This window comes from Amphiura filiformis, chromosome 14 (genome assembly GCF_039555335.1).
Source record: "Amphiura filiformis chromosome 14, Afil_fr2py, whole genome shotgun sequence".
NCBI lineage: Eukaryota > Metazoa > Echinodermata > Ophiuroidea > Amphilepidida > Amphiuridae > Amphiura > Amphiura filiformis.
This window is the reverse complement of record NC_092641.1, coordinates 10,769,244-10,783,188: the sequence shown is the minus strand read 5'-3', so window position 1 is coordinate 10,783,188 and position 13,945 is coordinate 10,769,244. Positions and strand designations below refer to the sequence as shown.

At 37.8% G+C, this 13,945-nt stretch overlaps 1 protein-coding gene across 1 annotated transcript; it reads right to left on the bottom strand.

Moving 5' to 3' along the window:
- Positions 1–2,315: 2,315 nt before the first annotated feature.
- On the bottom strand, positions 2,316–13,460 carry LOC140169185 (uncharacterized). The gene is made up of 5 exons (XM_072192443.1): positions 13,417–13,460; positions 13,049–13,177; positions 10,538–10,625; positions 4,559–4,698; positions 2,316–3,098 (listed from the first exon to the last, which is right to left on the bottom strand). Exons 1-5 carry the CDS (start codon positions 13,458–13,460, stop codon positions 2,855–2,857), a joined length of 645 nt encoding a protein of 214 aa, XP_072048544.1. The 3' UTR covers positions 2,316–2,854.
- Between the last annotated feature and the right edge of the window lie 485 nt (positions 13,461–13,945).

Here is a 13,945-nt window from a genome sequence, read left to right as displayed (position 1 = left end):
ATATTGTATACGGTATACACTATACGCTCAGGCTGAGTTCACATAGTATACTCTTACATGTATGTGAACCCAGCATGATCGAATGAACATATATCATATAGCGAATACCATATACAGTATACTCCCATGTGAACTCAACCTTAGCATCGCAATTTTTTTAAAGGGACTAGCTACAATACCTCGTCACATGCACATATCACTGATTCTGTTGAAGATGTAAAATAGATTAGTCTATCAGTTGCCCACATAATGAAATTAAATCTTCACTTTTGGATCCTACAACCCCCGTCTGCAACACATAACTTTCAAGCACCTAAACATGGCTATTTTGCAATATTCAATGGGTTATTACGAGGGAGGTATTATGAGGGAGAGACAAGGAAGAGACAATAATTTGAAAGGAAAGTGTATGCAGAGCTTGACATAATATGACCATTAAATATCATGTACTAATGTTTAAATCATGTCAACTTTAAATATAATAATTTACATCAGGGGTGCACAATTCATTTTTCCTATGGGCTGGTTTGAGGTTCAGATAACTCACAAAATGCAACATTCTTAAAAAATATTTGTTATGCATATCAATTTGAAAAATAATATAGAATGTAACATTCGAAGGAAAAAGTCAGGCCTTCATTTTTGAAAATTACAGGAGCTCTGTTAATCACTCTCCTGATTTTACTTAGGTGCTCAACAAGGAGCTCAATCTTTTCATATCTGTAAAAACATAGGGATTCAAGTAGTGAGGAGCTCCGTAAATCGTACTCCTGAAATGTTGTTGAGGAGAGTTGTAGGAGCTCTGGTGCAATTGAGCTCCTCAAAAACGAAGGTCTGAAAAGTATGTACAAAAAATACATAATTAAGAGAAACCATGGTTCAAATAGTTTGAAAATTGTGTCAGGAAATTGAAAGAAAAAATAATGCTTAGAATAAATTATTTGGGAATTTTCGATTTCATTGTTCAATTTCAGGTTAGCTGACAAGCCACATTAACTTGGTCATCAGTGAGCTGGTTCTAGGACGTATGTTGTGTACTCCTGATTACAGTGAAATGCTTTGTATTAAACTGTTAGACCAAATTTCACATGGACTTGCAATGCATCATTGTATTTGACTGACATAATAATTATGTCAGGGCACAGCTTTTGTTTGAGTTGAAACCTAACCACATGAATTGGGCAAAGATTGGAGTTCTGCATATACTGTTTGCCCTAATTCATTTCCAGTTAAAAAAAAGACTCTTTTTTGTAGACAACTGATAAATAAAGACATGGCCTCAATGTCACATTGTTAAACTCTGGTTTAATCCACAAAACTCATCTTTAAACCGGTTTTAAGCCCGTGTGATGTGATGCAAGTCTTTTTGAAGACCAGGTGCGGCTATCTGTAGTCCTCAATATAAATGTACAAATGCTACCAGTCAGCTATCTCCACTCAATCAGGGTTGAATGAAACAATCCAAAGAATTTGTTTGCCAACTTTTTTATGTGATTGTGAGATGTGGTTTAAAAATATTTGTAGTAATAATGATAATACAAAGCAAAAGACTTGATTTGAAATTTCAACGGAAATTGCAAAAACACTCTTTTTTGATATTGTAGTATATCTATGTGTAGGTATTTTGAAAATAAATGAGAGGAGAAGACTGTCATATCGATAACTATTTGTTTATGTCTCATTATTTGGTATAAAATTGCGCACTGTGTGATTTGCCTGACAACCAAACATATACGGGAGGATGCTCTTGGATAGCGAGAACCAATCAGAGCAAATGTTAGAAAAATGCCAGATTGTATAACGGGGTGCGTACTACAGGCAGTGCTTTCGGACACATATTTCTTCTGGGTTGATGCATTTTGCTTGCATTTGCCAACATTTTTAGTCACAATTTTGTTATAAAAATAGCAAAAATCACAGGATTTGTGTGTGTGTATGAAATAGGTTAATAATTGTATTAATTGTTGCTCGAAAAATTGTACAAAATCATGCACTTGTACAGAGATGTCGATGTATCTAATGCACTCCTCTCTGCAGGGCTCGTACATTGGACACATCAACATCTTGGTATGCGTGCATTATATTGTATAATTTCACTCCCAACAAGTAATACGCATAAATTGCGCCATAACTGCATAGAATGTGTCAAACTTCAGACACAATCAGGGCACAATTTGCAGAATAAGGTACCCTAGCTCATGGACGACTCAGAAGTGTGACACAAAGTCTGTGCAATTTGAAGTTGCTATAAATGCTATTTGAAATAATCAAACACATTTCAATTGGGATTTTTTTTACTTTAATTACTGCAAAGAAAACCAGCAAAGAGATTCATTTGGTAGAATTGTTGAGATCATAAACTAACACTTTTGTTAGCCAAATCTAAGGAAATACTACTCACGAATCTGAGCTTTCGCCATCTTGGCTGATGGCTTGATCACAGATGAACTGGTCCACTGCTTTTCCCGCGAGACTTGGTTGCTAACGACGCATCCTCGTTACCCGGAAGTGATGTTGATTTTAGCAGTGGGTCATATACATTATCTAGAAAGTGTGCACCCTCGTCAAGGTTGAGTGAGTTCTTGCCCTTCCTCCTTTTGCGTTGTTAGCAACCAAGTCTCGCGGGAAAAGCAGTGGACCAGTTCATCTGTGATCAAGTCATGATGCAGCCAAGATGACGAAAGTTAATAATTTTGATGATCCCCCTATGTCAAATAATTATGACCCACCCACATATTTGGAACCCTCCCCTCATCCAAAGAAAATGGCAGCCCCTACAGTTGCAATCTGTAATTTAGAACCCCATTCCTTTATCTCTTGCAAACTTGTTTGTATGCAGTAGTACTCAAACCATCTATGAAGAGTAATCACAGTCTGAGCTTCCACCACTAAAAGCTGTTGATGCCATAGTAGCTCTGTCAGATCCAAATCCTTGAACTGTGAAATCATCAAAAGCTCCTTGGGGAATTCCGTATAAGTGACCTGTGGGGTCAGAGTTCATGAACTGTTGTCTCTTGAAAGGGGACATGGTGACGAAAGCTTTGGCCTGCGCTTTTGCGAGAGCTGCCTGGATGTCCGATTTGCGGATGCGCTGGGAACTGAATAAAAAAAAATACAAATTTCATTTCGTAAAATCAGTACTGTACATGTATAAGTGCACAAACAATCAAATTCTTGAAATTGGGATATTGGTTGCCAAACATTACAATCTAACCCTGACACCAATGCTAATCTTAATATCACTATTTCTTAATCCTCACCTTAATCATAATCATCATCCTACAGTGGTAGGCCCAGAATCCTTACTTGTCAGTCAATAATATCGAAATTGATTAATTCGACTAAAACAATTCATCAAGTGGCCATGGGCGGCACCATTAGACAATGTTACAAGACTACCAAGTGACAGGTGATGGACCATACACACATAAAAGAATAGGCACTGTTTTGATAATTTTCATCAAGGTTACTCAAAACTTACCTAGCTAGTTTATTATCCAGCAGGGGACTCTGCCTTTTAAATATGTTATGAAAAACTTAATTTACAAAATATTTACCGACAACAATTAAAATCCATCGACGGAAAGTATTGTTATGCTCTCACAAACTTTAAAAATCCAAAATTTTGGTCTAAATTTTGGCCATGGTTACTGCTGCCCCATTCAAAAGCACAGGAAGACCACCCACAGCATTAAGGTCACTGTTCCAGACTTCCTGTCTACAAGCAGTAATGGATGCTACCAGTGCTAGCATCAATGAATTGTTTAAAGCAAATTAATAAATTCGGTATTATAGAATGCTTGTGGAGAGAGTGGGCTATAATGTACCCAAAATTGGCTGAATTTCCATGTTTGTACTGAAAAACCCTGGCCTAACACCACCCCCATCCCTGGGCATGCCACTATCCTGACCCTAAAAGTGTATCTTTACCTGCTTCAGTGCATCTCATCTCAAGTTGGGGGTGTTTTATGTGTGTATTTCACAGTAGCAGTTTTGAATCACACAGGCTAACCTAATCCCACAGGTATATACACATGATGACGAGTAAAAGGGCAGTTTGTCTGCAAACTGGCATTGTAACCACGTAAATGCACTGACCTCACTCTCGACTTGAGACAAGAGACACAGTACAGAGTGAAATCAAAATAATTGGTACCCACCTATATTAAAGTTTATTGAAAAGTCTCCTGATTGGTTCCTATTGAAGGACCAGAATTTATATAGGTTTATGACCGTTGATAGTTTGTTCGACTTAATAATTAGCAAAAGCAATATCGTGTATTGATATAGAATTTTGTGCACACAGTTGAGCGCAACACTTGCTAGTTGCACATTGCTTAATGCATGATTAGCATGCAATTACGCCAATTTACGCAAGCGTAAGTTGAGATTTTATTGACGCACTTAGTAACAAAACAGAATCATTTTCGCCAATTATAAGCCAAACAAACTTTAGCTGTTGTTGCATTGTGATGTGACAATCACTGGTAACTAACTGATGGGTACCAATCATACAGTATGTATACTTTATAGTATAAGCTCCGATTTTCACACATACCTGCTACTTAGTATAAGAGCCTTCTGTTTAGCCAATCTATTCCTCAGCACTGCCACATCTTCTGTCAGTGATCCTATGGTTGCTTGATCAGTAGAATGTAACGTGCGCAGTTTGCCTAACTCACGCTGAAGAATAACTACCTGTAATTAAGACAGTAAATTATACTTTGTCATTGTTTGGTTTAGCGGGAAAAGCAAAGTGTGACATATTATTTCAAGTTTGTTCAAGTTAAGTTGTTTTGAACTATTGTTCTCCAAAATTATAAAAATTACATAAGTGCAGTAAACTATCAGCAGTAGATGGGGCATTGATAAATTACTTGCCATCAGCAGTAGATTGGGCATTGATAAACTACTTACTATCAGCAGTAGATGGGCATTGATAAACTACTTGCTATCAGCAGTATATGGGCCATTGATAAACTACTTGCTTTCAGCAGTATATGGGCCATTGATAAACTACTTGCTATCAGCAGTAGATCGGGCATTGATAAACTACTTGCTATCAGCAGTAGCTGGGGCGTTGATAAACTACTTGCTATCAGCAGTAGATTGGGTATTGATAAACTACTTGCTATCAGCAGTAGATAGGGCATTGATAAACAACTTGCTATCAGCAGTAGATGGGGCATTGATAAACTACTTGCTATCAGCAGTAGATAGGGCATTGATAAACTACTTGCTATCAGCAGTAGATTAGGCATTGATAAACTACTTGCTATCAGCAGTAGATAGGGCATTGATAAACTACTTGCTATCAGCAGTAGATAGGGCATTGATAAACTACTTGCTATCAGCAGTAGATTAGGCATTGATAAACTACTTGCTATCAGCAGTAGATAGGGCATTGATAAACTACTTGCTATCAGCAGTAGATAGGGCATTGATAAACTACTGGCTATCAGCAGTAGATAAGGCATTGATAAACTACTTGCTATCAGCAGTAGATAGGGCATTGATAAACTACTTGCTATCAGCAGTAGATAGGGCATTGATAAACTACTTGCTATCAGCAGTAGATGGGGAGTTGATAAACTACTTGCTATCAGCAGTAGATATGGCATTGATAAACTACTTGCTATCAGCAGTAGATGGGACACTGATAAACTACTTGCTATCAGCAGTAGATTAGACATTGATAAACTACTTGCTATCAGCAGTAGATAGGGCATTGACAAACTACTTGCTATCAGCAGTAGATGGGGAGTTGATAAACTAACGGTACTTGCTATCATCAGTAGATAGGGCATTGATAAACTACTTGCTATCAGCAGTAGATATGGCATTGATAAACTACTTGCTATCAGCAGTAGATATGGCATTGATAAACTACTTGCTATCAGCAGTAGATGGGGCACTGATAAACTACTTGCTATCAGCAGTAGATTAGGCATTGATAAACTACTTGCTATCAGCAGTAGATAGGGCATTGATTAACTACTTGCTATCAGCAGTAGATGGGGAGTTGATAAACTACTTGCTATCAGCAGTAGATTAGGCATTGATAAACTACTTGCTATCAGCAGTAGATATGGCATTGATAAACTACTTGCTATCAGCAGTAGATGGGGCACTGATAAACTACTTGCTATCAGCAGTAGATTAGGCATTGATAAACTACTTGCTATCAGCAGTAGATAGGGCATTGATAAACTACTTGCTATCAGCAGTAGATGGGGAGTTGATAAACTACCGGTACTTGCTATCATCAGTAGATAGGGCATTGATAAACTACTTGCTATCAGCAGTAGATATGGCATTGATAAACTACTTGATATCATCAGTAGATTAGGCATTGATAAACTACTTGCTATCAGCAGTAGATGGGGCACTGATAAACTACTTGCTATCAGCAGTAGATTAGGCATTGATAAACTACTTGCTATCAGCAGTAGATGGTCATTGATAAACTACTTGCTATCAGCAGTAGATTAGGCATTGATAAACTACTTGCTATCAACAGTAGATATGGCATTGATAAACTACTTGCTATCAGCAGTAGATTAGGCATTGATAAACTACTTGCTATCAGCAGTAGATAGGGCATTGATAAACTACTTGCTATCAGCAGTAGATTAGGCATTGATAAACTACTTGCTATCAGCAGTAGATAGGGCACTGATAAACTACTTGCTATCAGCAGTGGAGTTGATAAACTAGCGGTACTTGCTATCATCAGTAGATAGGGCATTGATAAACTACTTGCTATCAGCAGTAGATATGGCATTGATAAACTGCTTGATATCATCAGTAGATTAGGCATTGATAAACTACTTGCTATCAGCAGTAAATGGGGAGTTGATAAACTAACGGTACTTGCTATCATCAGTAGATAGGGCATTGATAAACTACTTGCTATCAGCAGTAGATATGGCATTGATAAACTACTTGCTATCAGCAGTAGATGGGGCACTGATAAACTACTTGCTATCAGCAGTAGATTAGGCATTGATAAACTACTTGCTATCAGCAGTAGATAGGGCATTGATAAACTACTTGCTATCAGCAGTAGATGGGGAGTTGATAAACTACTTGCTATCAGCAGTAGATTAGGCATTGATAAACTACTTGCTATCAGCAGTAGGTATGGCATTGATAAACTACTTGCTATCAGCAGTAGATGGGGCACTGATAAACTACTTGCTATCAGCAGTAGATTAGGCATTGATAAACTACTTGCTATCAGCAGTAGATAGGGCATTGATAAACTACTTGCTATCAGCAGTAGATGGGGAGTTGATAAACTACCGGTACTTGCTATCATCAGTAGATAGGGCATTGATAAACTACTTGCTATCAGCAGTAGATATGGCATTGATAAACTACTTGATATCATCAGTAGATTAGGCATTGATAAACTACTTGCTATCAGCAGTAGATGGGACACTGATAAACTACTTGCTATCAGCAGTAGATTAGGCATTGATAAACTACTTGCTATCAGCAGTAGATGGTCATTGATAAACTACTTGCTATCAGCAGTAGATTAGGCATTGATAAACTACTTGCTATCAACAGTAGATATGGCATTGATAAACTACTTGCTATCAGCAGCAGATTAGGCATTGATAAACTACTTGCTATCAGCAGTAGATAGGGCATTGATAAACTACTTGCTATCAGCAGTAGATTAGGCATTGATAAACTACTTGCTATCAGCAGTAGATAGGGCACTGATAAACTACGTGCTATCAGCAGTAGATGGGGAGTTGATAAACTAGCGGTACTTGCTATCATCAGTAGATAGGGCATTGATAAACTACTTGCTATCAGCAGTAGATATGGCATTGATAAACTGCTTGATATCATCAGTAGATTAGGCATTGATAAACTACTTGCTATCAGCAGTAGATGGGGCATTGATAAACTACTTGCTATCAGCAGTAGATGGGATATTGATAAACTACTTGCCATCAGCAGTAGATGGGGAGTTGATAAACTACCGGTACTTGCTATCATCAGTAGATAGGGCATTGATAAACTACTTGCTATCAGCAGTAGATATGGCATTGATAAACTACTTGATATCATCAGTAGATTAGGCATTGATAAACTACTTGCTATCAGCAGTAGATGGGACACTGATAAACTACTTGCTATCAGCAGTAGATTAGGCATTGATAAACTACTTGCTATCAGCAGTAGATGGTCATTGATAAACTACTTGCTATCAGCAGTAGATTAGGCATTGATAAACTACTTGCTATCAACAGTAGATATGGCATTGATAAACTACTTGCTATCAGCAGCAGATTAGGCATTGATAAACTACTTGCTATCAGCAGTAGATAGGGCATTGATAAACTACTTGCTATCAGCAGTAGATTAGGCATTGATAAACTACTTGCTATCAGCAGTAGATAGGGCACTGATAAACTACGTGCTATCAGCAGTAGATGGGGAGTTGATAAACTAGCGGTACTTGCTATCATCAGTAGATAGGGCATTGATAAACTACTTGCTATCAGCAGTAGATATGGCATTGATAAACTGCTTGATATCATCAGTAGATTAGGCATTGATAAACTACTTGCTATCAGCAGTAGATGGGGCATTGATAAACTACTTGCTATCAGCAGTAGATGGGATATTGATAAACTACTTGCCATCAGCAGTAGATGGGATATTGATAAACTACTTGCCATCAGCAGTAGATCGGGCATTGATAAACTACTTGCTATCAGCAGTAGATAGGGCATTGATAAACTACTTGCTATCAGCAGTTAGGGTAGATGGACATTAATAAACTACTTGCCATCAGCAGTAGATCGGGTACTGATAAACTACTTGCTATCAGCAGTAGATGGGGCATTCATAATCTCATTAATAAACGCGATGCGTGCGATCCAATCATTTTTATTTATTAGGCAAAACGCAAATGCTGTCACTAATAAACAACAGTGGACCTCTGCGCCGTCAGCGTAAATATTAGTAACCTCCGTGTGCGCCGTCTTGTGCATCGAACAAATTGCGAGAGCGCCACGGTCGCCGTATTTGGATTGCGCACTACCATATTTGCACAGATTGTAATTCGCACTTTTGTTATTGGTCATCCTGTTTTAACCTGATCAATTTTTGGAAAGGCAAAACGTAAAAATTGTTTATTTTTGAGGAAAATTGTGTGTTATTTTGTAAATTGAAGAGATAAAAGTGACGGTTATGAATGAGGTTAATAACTTTGCATCGGTAATATGTCGGGCATTATGAAAAATCTAAACATTTTGCTTTGGACCTTGGAATATCCCTCGGTTCCAAAGGCAAAATGTTTAGATTTTTCACAATGCCCTCCAAATAACCAATGCGCAGTTATTAACCTCTAATTGATAAACTACTTGCTATCAGCAGTAGATGAACATTGATAAACTACTTGCCATCAGCAGTTACTGTAGATCGGGCACTGATAAACTACTTCCTATCAGCAGTAGATGGGGCATTGATAAACTACTTGCTATCAGCAGTAGATGGACATTGATAAACTACTTGCCATCAGCAGTAGATCGGGCACTGATAAACTACTTCCTATCAGCAGTAGATGGGGCATTGATAAACTACTTGCTATCAGCAGTAGATTTATGAACTTCTTGCTATTAGCAGCAGATGGGGCATTGAAAAACTATTTGCTATCAGCAGTAGATGGGGCATTGATAAACTACTTGTAATTGGCAGTAGATGGGCAATGATAAACTATCATAATGTGCTATCAGCAGTAGATGTGAAATTGATAAACTTCTTCCTATCAGCAGTCGATGGGGCATTGATAATCATCTTGCTATCAGCATTAGATGGGGCATTGAAAAACTACTTGATATCAGCAGTAGATGTGGCATTGATAAACTACTTGCTATCACTCAGCAGTAGATTTATCAAGTACTTGCTATCAGCAGTAGATAGGGCATTGATAAACTACCTACTATCAGCAGTAGATGGAGCATTGATAAACTATCTATTATCCGCATCAGATGGGGCATGGATAAACTACCTACTATCAGCAGTAGATGGACATTGATAAACTACTTGCCATCAGCAGTAATTTGATAAACTACTTGTTATTAGCAGTAGATAGGGCATTGATAAACTAAATCATCTAGTTTCACCTGATATTGGTGGAATTTAACTGTGAAATATGAGAAAATTCTGCCTGGAATTAGCCATTTTCCTATTGAAAACTCTAAAAGATAATTAGTGGTCTTGAAGCTGAAACAGATTGATATTTTCTAATTCCTGTAACTCAAATATATTTTACAAATGGTTAACTTACTGCTCTTGCATGCTAATCGCCTTTTGTACGGTTCAACCATATGCGTGGAGAGCCTTGAACTGGCAATAGACATGAAAAAGTATTATGTAACTTTACGCAATGTTATATGACTGGTTCAATTCCCATTCATGCATGCTGCCAGATCATGGCTCTCCTTGCATATGGCGGAACCATGCAATGGGTGAATGAAAAGATGTTCTTGATCTTATTTTCTGTAATTACCTTTTCATGATCCGATAACTTCTTGGATTGTGTCTGTTTGACTGTAGCTTGCCGTGTTATCTCTGCCTTCAACTGATTCAATTCCAGTCTGAAAATAACATGAGTAAAGCAAATTATGTGCCATTATTAATATTATGTGCACTCAGTCCCCTGTTTCCCAGGTATTAACAGACAAAGGTTTTACCCATGACTTTTTAAAGAGTAAGCTCTATTCCTAACAATGGTGGGTACAAGCACCCCTCTCCCAACTTGTTAAACACCATGATAAAATTGACCAAATTACCAAAATGTACATTTTAAGTAACTCTGACAAAGCTTAATTTAATGTTGGCTGATTTTAGTTTTTAAAAAAATTGTGTGCTCTTTCCCTGACTCATATGGAATGATTCACTCCCATCATGTTGATCATATCGAAGGCAATGGACATTGCATTAATTCACAAGTTTACATTGTGATGAGAAAAAACACATTGTATGGGCAGATCCGCATATATCGTTATGAACACGGCAGAGTGCCGAATATGCAGAATTGCTGTTCTGAGTAAACAGTGTTTGATAATCCTGGTACCATTCCATTGGTCCTTCTAAAAATTTAGAACATTCGTGAGCACTCATTTGAAATGTATTATTATAGATGTGAATGTAGACGAATTATTGGCAATACTTGCATGTTCTGAAATAATTGATATATCCCTCAAAACGTGTTTTAACAGCTATTCGGCTTTATGCTGTATCCAAAATGTCTCTACCACTGCGCAGAGAGAGGTCGAATACGCATTCAACTATGTGTAAACCATAGCATGCATTCTTGATTTGGGGCTTTGCGTAGAAATTACTGGTTGTCCTAAGGCTATTGTAGACTTAACTTGCTATATAAGTTATAAATAGTCATCCCTGTAATATTGAGCAAAAACTCAAGGATTTTAAAGCAAAAATAACAATATTGGTCTGTATTTTGCGTATGATTTTCCGGGATTTTCCAATTTCACGGGCGCGTACTCACATTATTAAACCACAGCAATATCATGTGGGGAATGTTTGCACTTATTTTGGTATCACTGAATAGAAGATACCTACAGCTATACGTTGGTATCAAATATATTAGTATAGGACATGTAATGTATATAGAAAATTCGGGGTTTCTCGCTATACAATACTATAGATCAACATGATTTATACAGCTAAGTATAGGATTCGTCTCTCTGCCGAATTCATTTATCGCACTTAGGCGTGATTCTTCCAAATCAAAATTTCAATAACTACCGGTACGTCGGTGAATAAGATTTACCATTTGCTCAAAATTCTTGATTCGTCACTCTGCTGAATTCATAAGGATATGAGCAAATGCATAAATTCCCCTCCCCTTGCCAAAAAGAAGAATCCAAACAAATGAGGTGAAGGAAATAAGAAATAAGAAATAAAGAAGAAATAGAAAGAAAAGAAACAACAATGAAAGAACTAAGTGAAAACACAAGAATTCCAGAGCCCACCCACACCACCCCCCCCCCCACCTCTCTGCTGGATCACACTTTATACCATCTGCTTAGTGCCATGGGAGGGGGGACATGGTGGAGATGCAGGGACAGACCTAGGTTTCAGTTTTCTACTGGCCCTCCGGGCCAGTGAAACGGCAAATCTACTGGCCCTGCAATAAATTTACTGGCCCAACTTTCTCAATATGTTCTACTGCAAAAAGTGCAAATAAAGAAGCATGTTCCCATGCCCATAACCAGGGGTCAGGTGGTGAACACCCCCCTCGCCAAATGCCAAAAAAAAAGTCCCCTACTTTAACCTAAAAGTCCCATTCACGAGCGAAGCAAGCGAAAAAATAGAGGTTTTCAGTCCTTGTCGGTCAAAAAAGGTCCAAATTTTGAACAAAAGTCCACTTTAAAAAAATCCTGGTTACGGGCCTGCACGTTCCAATGCGACTTTTAAAGTTAGAGACTACCAATTACCAAACTTGACACATGTTACTTGTGTGTTAACATTATTTTATTCTGTGCCACCATGGACCCTAAAAATCTTTTTCCAGGATGGTGCCACTTTAATTCAAGCAAACCTGAATATTTTAATTGTTTTATACTGAGCGTACTCAATATAGAGAGACTAGTCACTAACCAAGTTCAGTCAGTAGTCCTTCCTTAATCTATAGTTCCAAAAGTTCACAAAAGAAAAGGTTCAAGTATGTGGTATTTGCGATATCGCTATCATCATCAGATAGAGCATAAAAGAGCTTGGAAATAGTATGTAGGCCTATCGCCGTAAAAAGCGGCTGTATATTTCCAACTTGCTTGCAACGCAAGGATAAGAATAAATAGACAAAAAATCATTAAATAAAAATTACACACAAGTGGAGCAGAAACTGTGTCCAATTGTGTCCATCACTGATTATATCTTGCCTCATATGAGTTATATCAGGATCAAAAATCTAGTGGCCCGCCGGGCCAGCATTGTCAGTCACTGTCCCCTCCAAATTCTGGATATTTTCCTGTATTATTACATCTTTCCCTACCTGAAGCTGGTATCCAATGACTCCTTGATATACTCCAGATGCAAGGATTTGTTAGGTGAGGAGTCATCATGTTGTAGTTGGGACAAAGATTGACGGAGTTCTTTCACCTCTGCTTCTTGCTCCTGCGACCTAGTGAGAATCATACATTGAAAAATAAATAGAGTTAAAAAAAACCTTCCATCTTTATTTTTCATACTTCAGTCAATCTCACAAAATCAAGTAAAATGAGTCTTTTATTCTAAGGCAATATCAAATTTTCTTGACCATGAAATAGGCTACAATGTGCTGAAATTCCCAAATAAAATGTTGAAACCATCCATCTCTCAAATTCACCATTCTATCGGTCAGGGTTGTTCCATTGCACTTGCCTAATTCTGACGTCTGTCAAAGAGGACACCCTTACAAAATCCATATTGGTTTGTACAGGGACTTTTAGTTCCAGTCAATTTTCATTGTCTTTGGTAATAATTATAAAGTTGATTTCCCTCATAAGAAATTGAACTTTTGGAATTGTTTCATCAAGAGGTATTCGTTTTATGGCATGTTTTGTGATTTCCACCATTGAGTGCAATTATGGTACGCATCCCCTTTGTGTCCAGGGGGTGAGATGGAACAGCCAAATCTTGGTAAAAGCAACCAATGGGAAGAAGCAATCTATCGAAAGCGACGTCACACCGACCGACAGAATTGGTGATAAATGGTTCAGTTTAGTTGTTCTTATCATCTATGCTTCTTATTGCGAAGTCCATCCCATTTTTCCACATAGATTTCTCAGTCGTCAACCCAGAGAGTTGACTAATGAGGGCAGCAGTCTATATCTTCCATAAGGGGTGTATGGATTTCAACTGGGATGGATATCCTAATGAAATGGCACCCACCTCTTTCTTAAGATTTCCT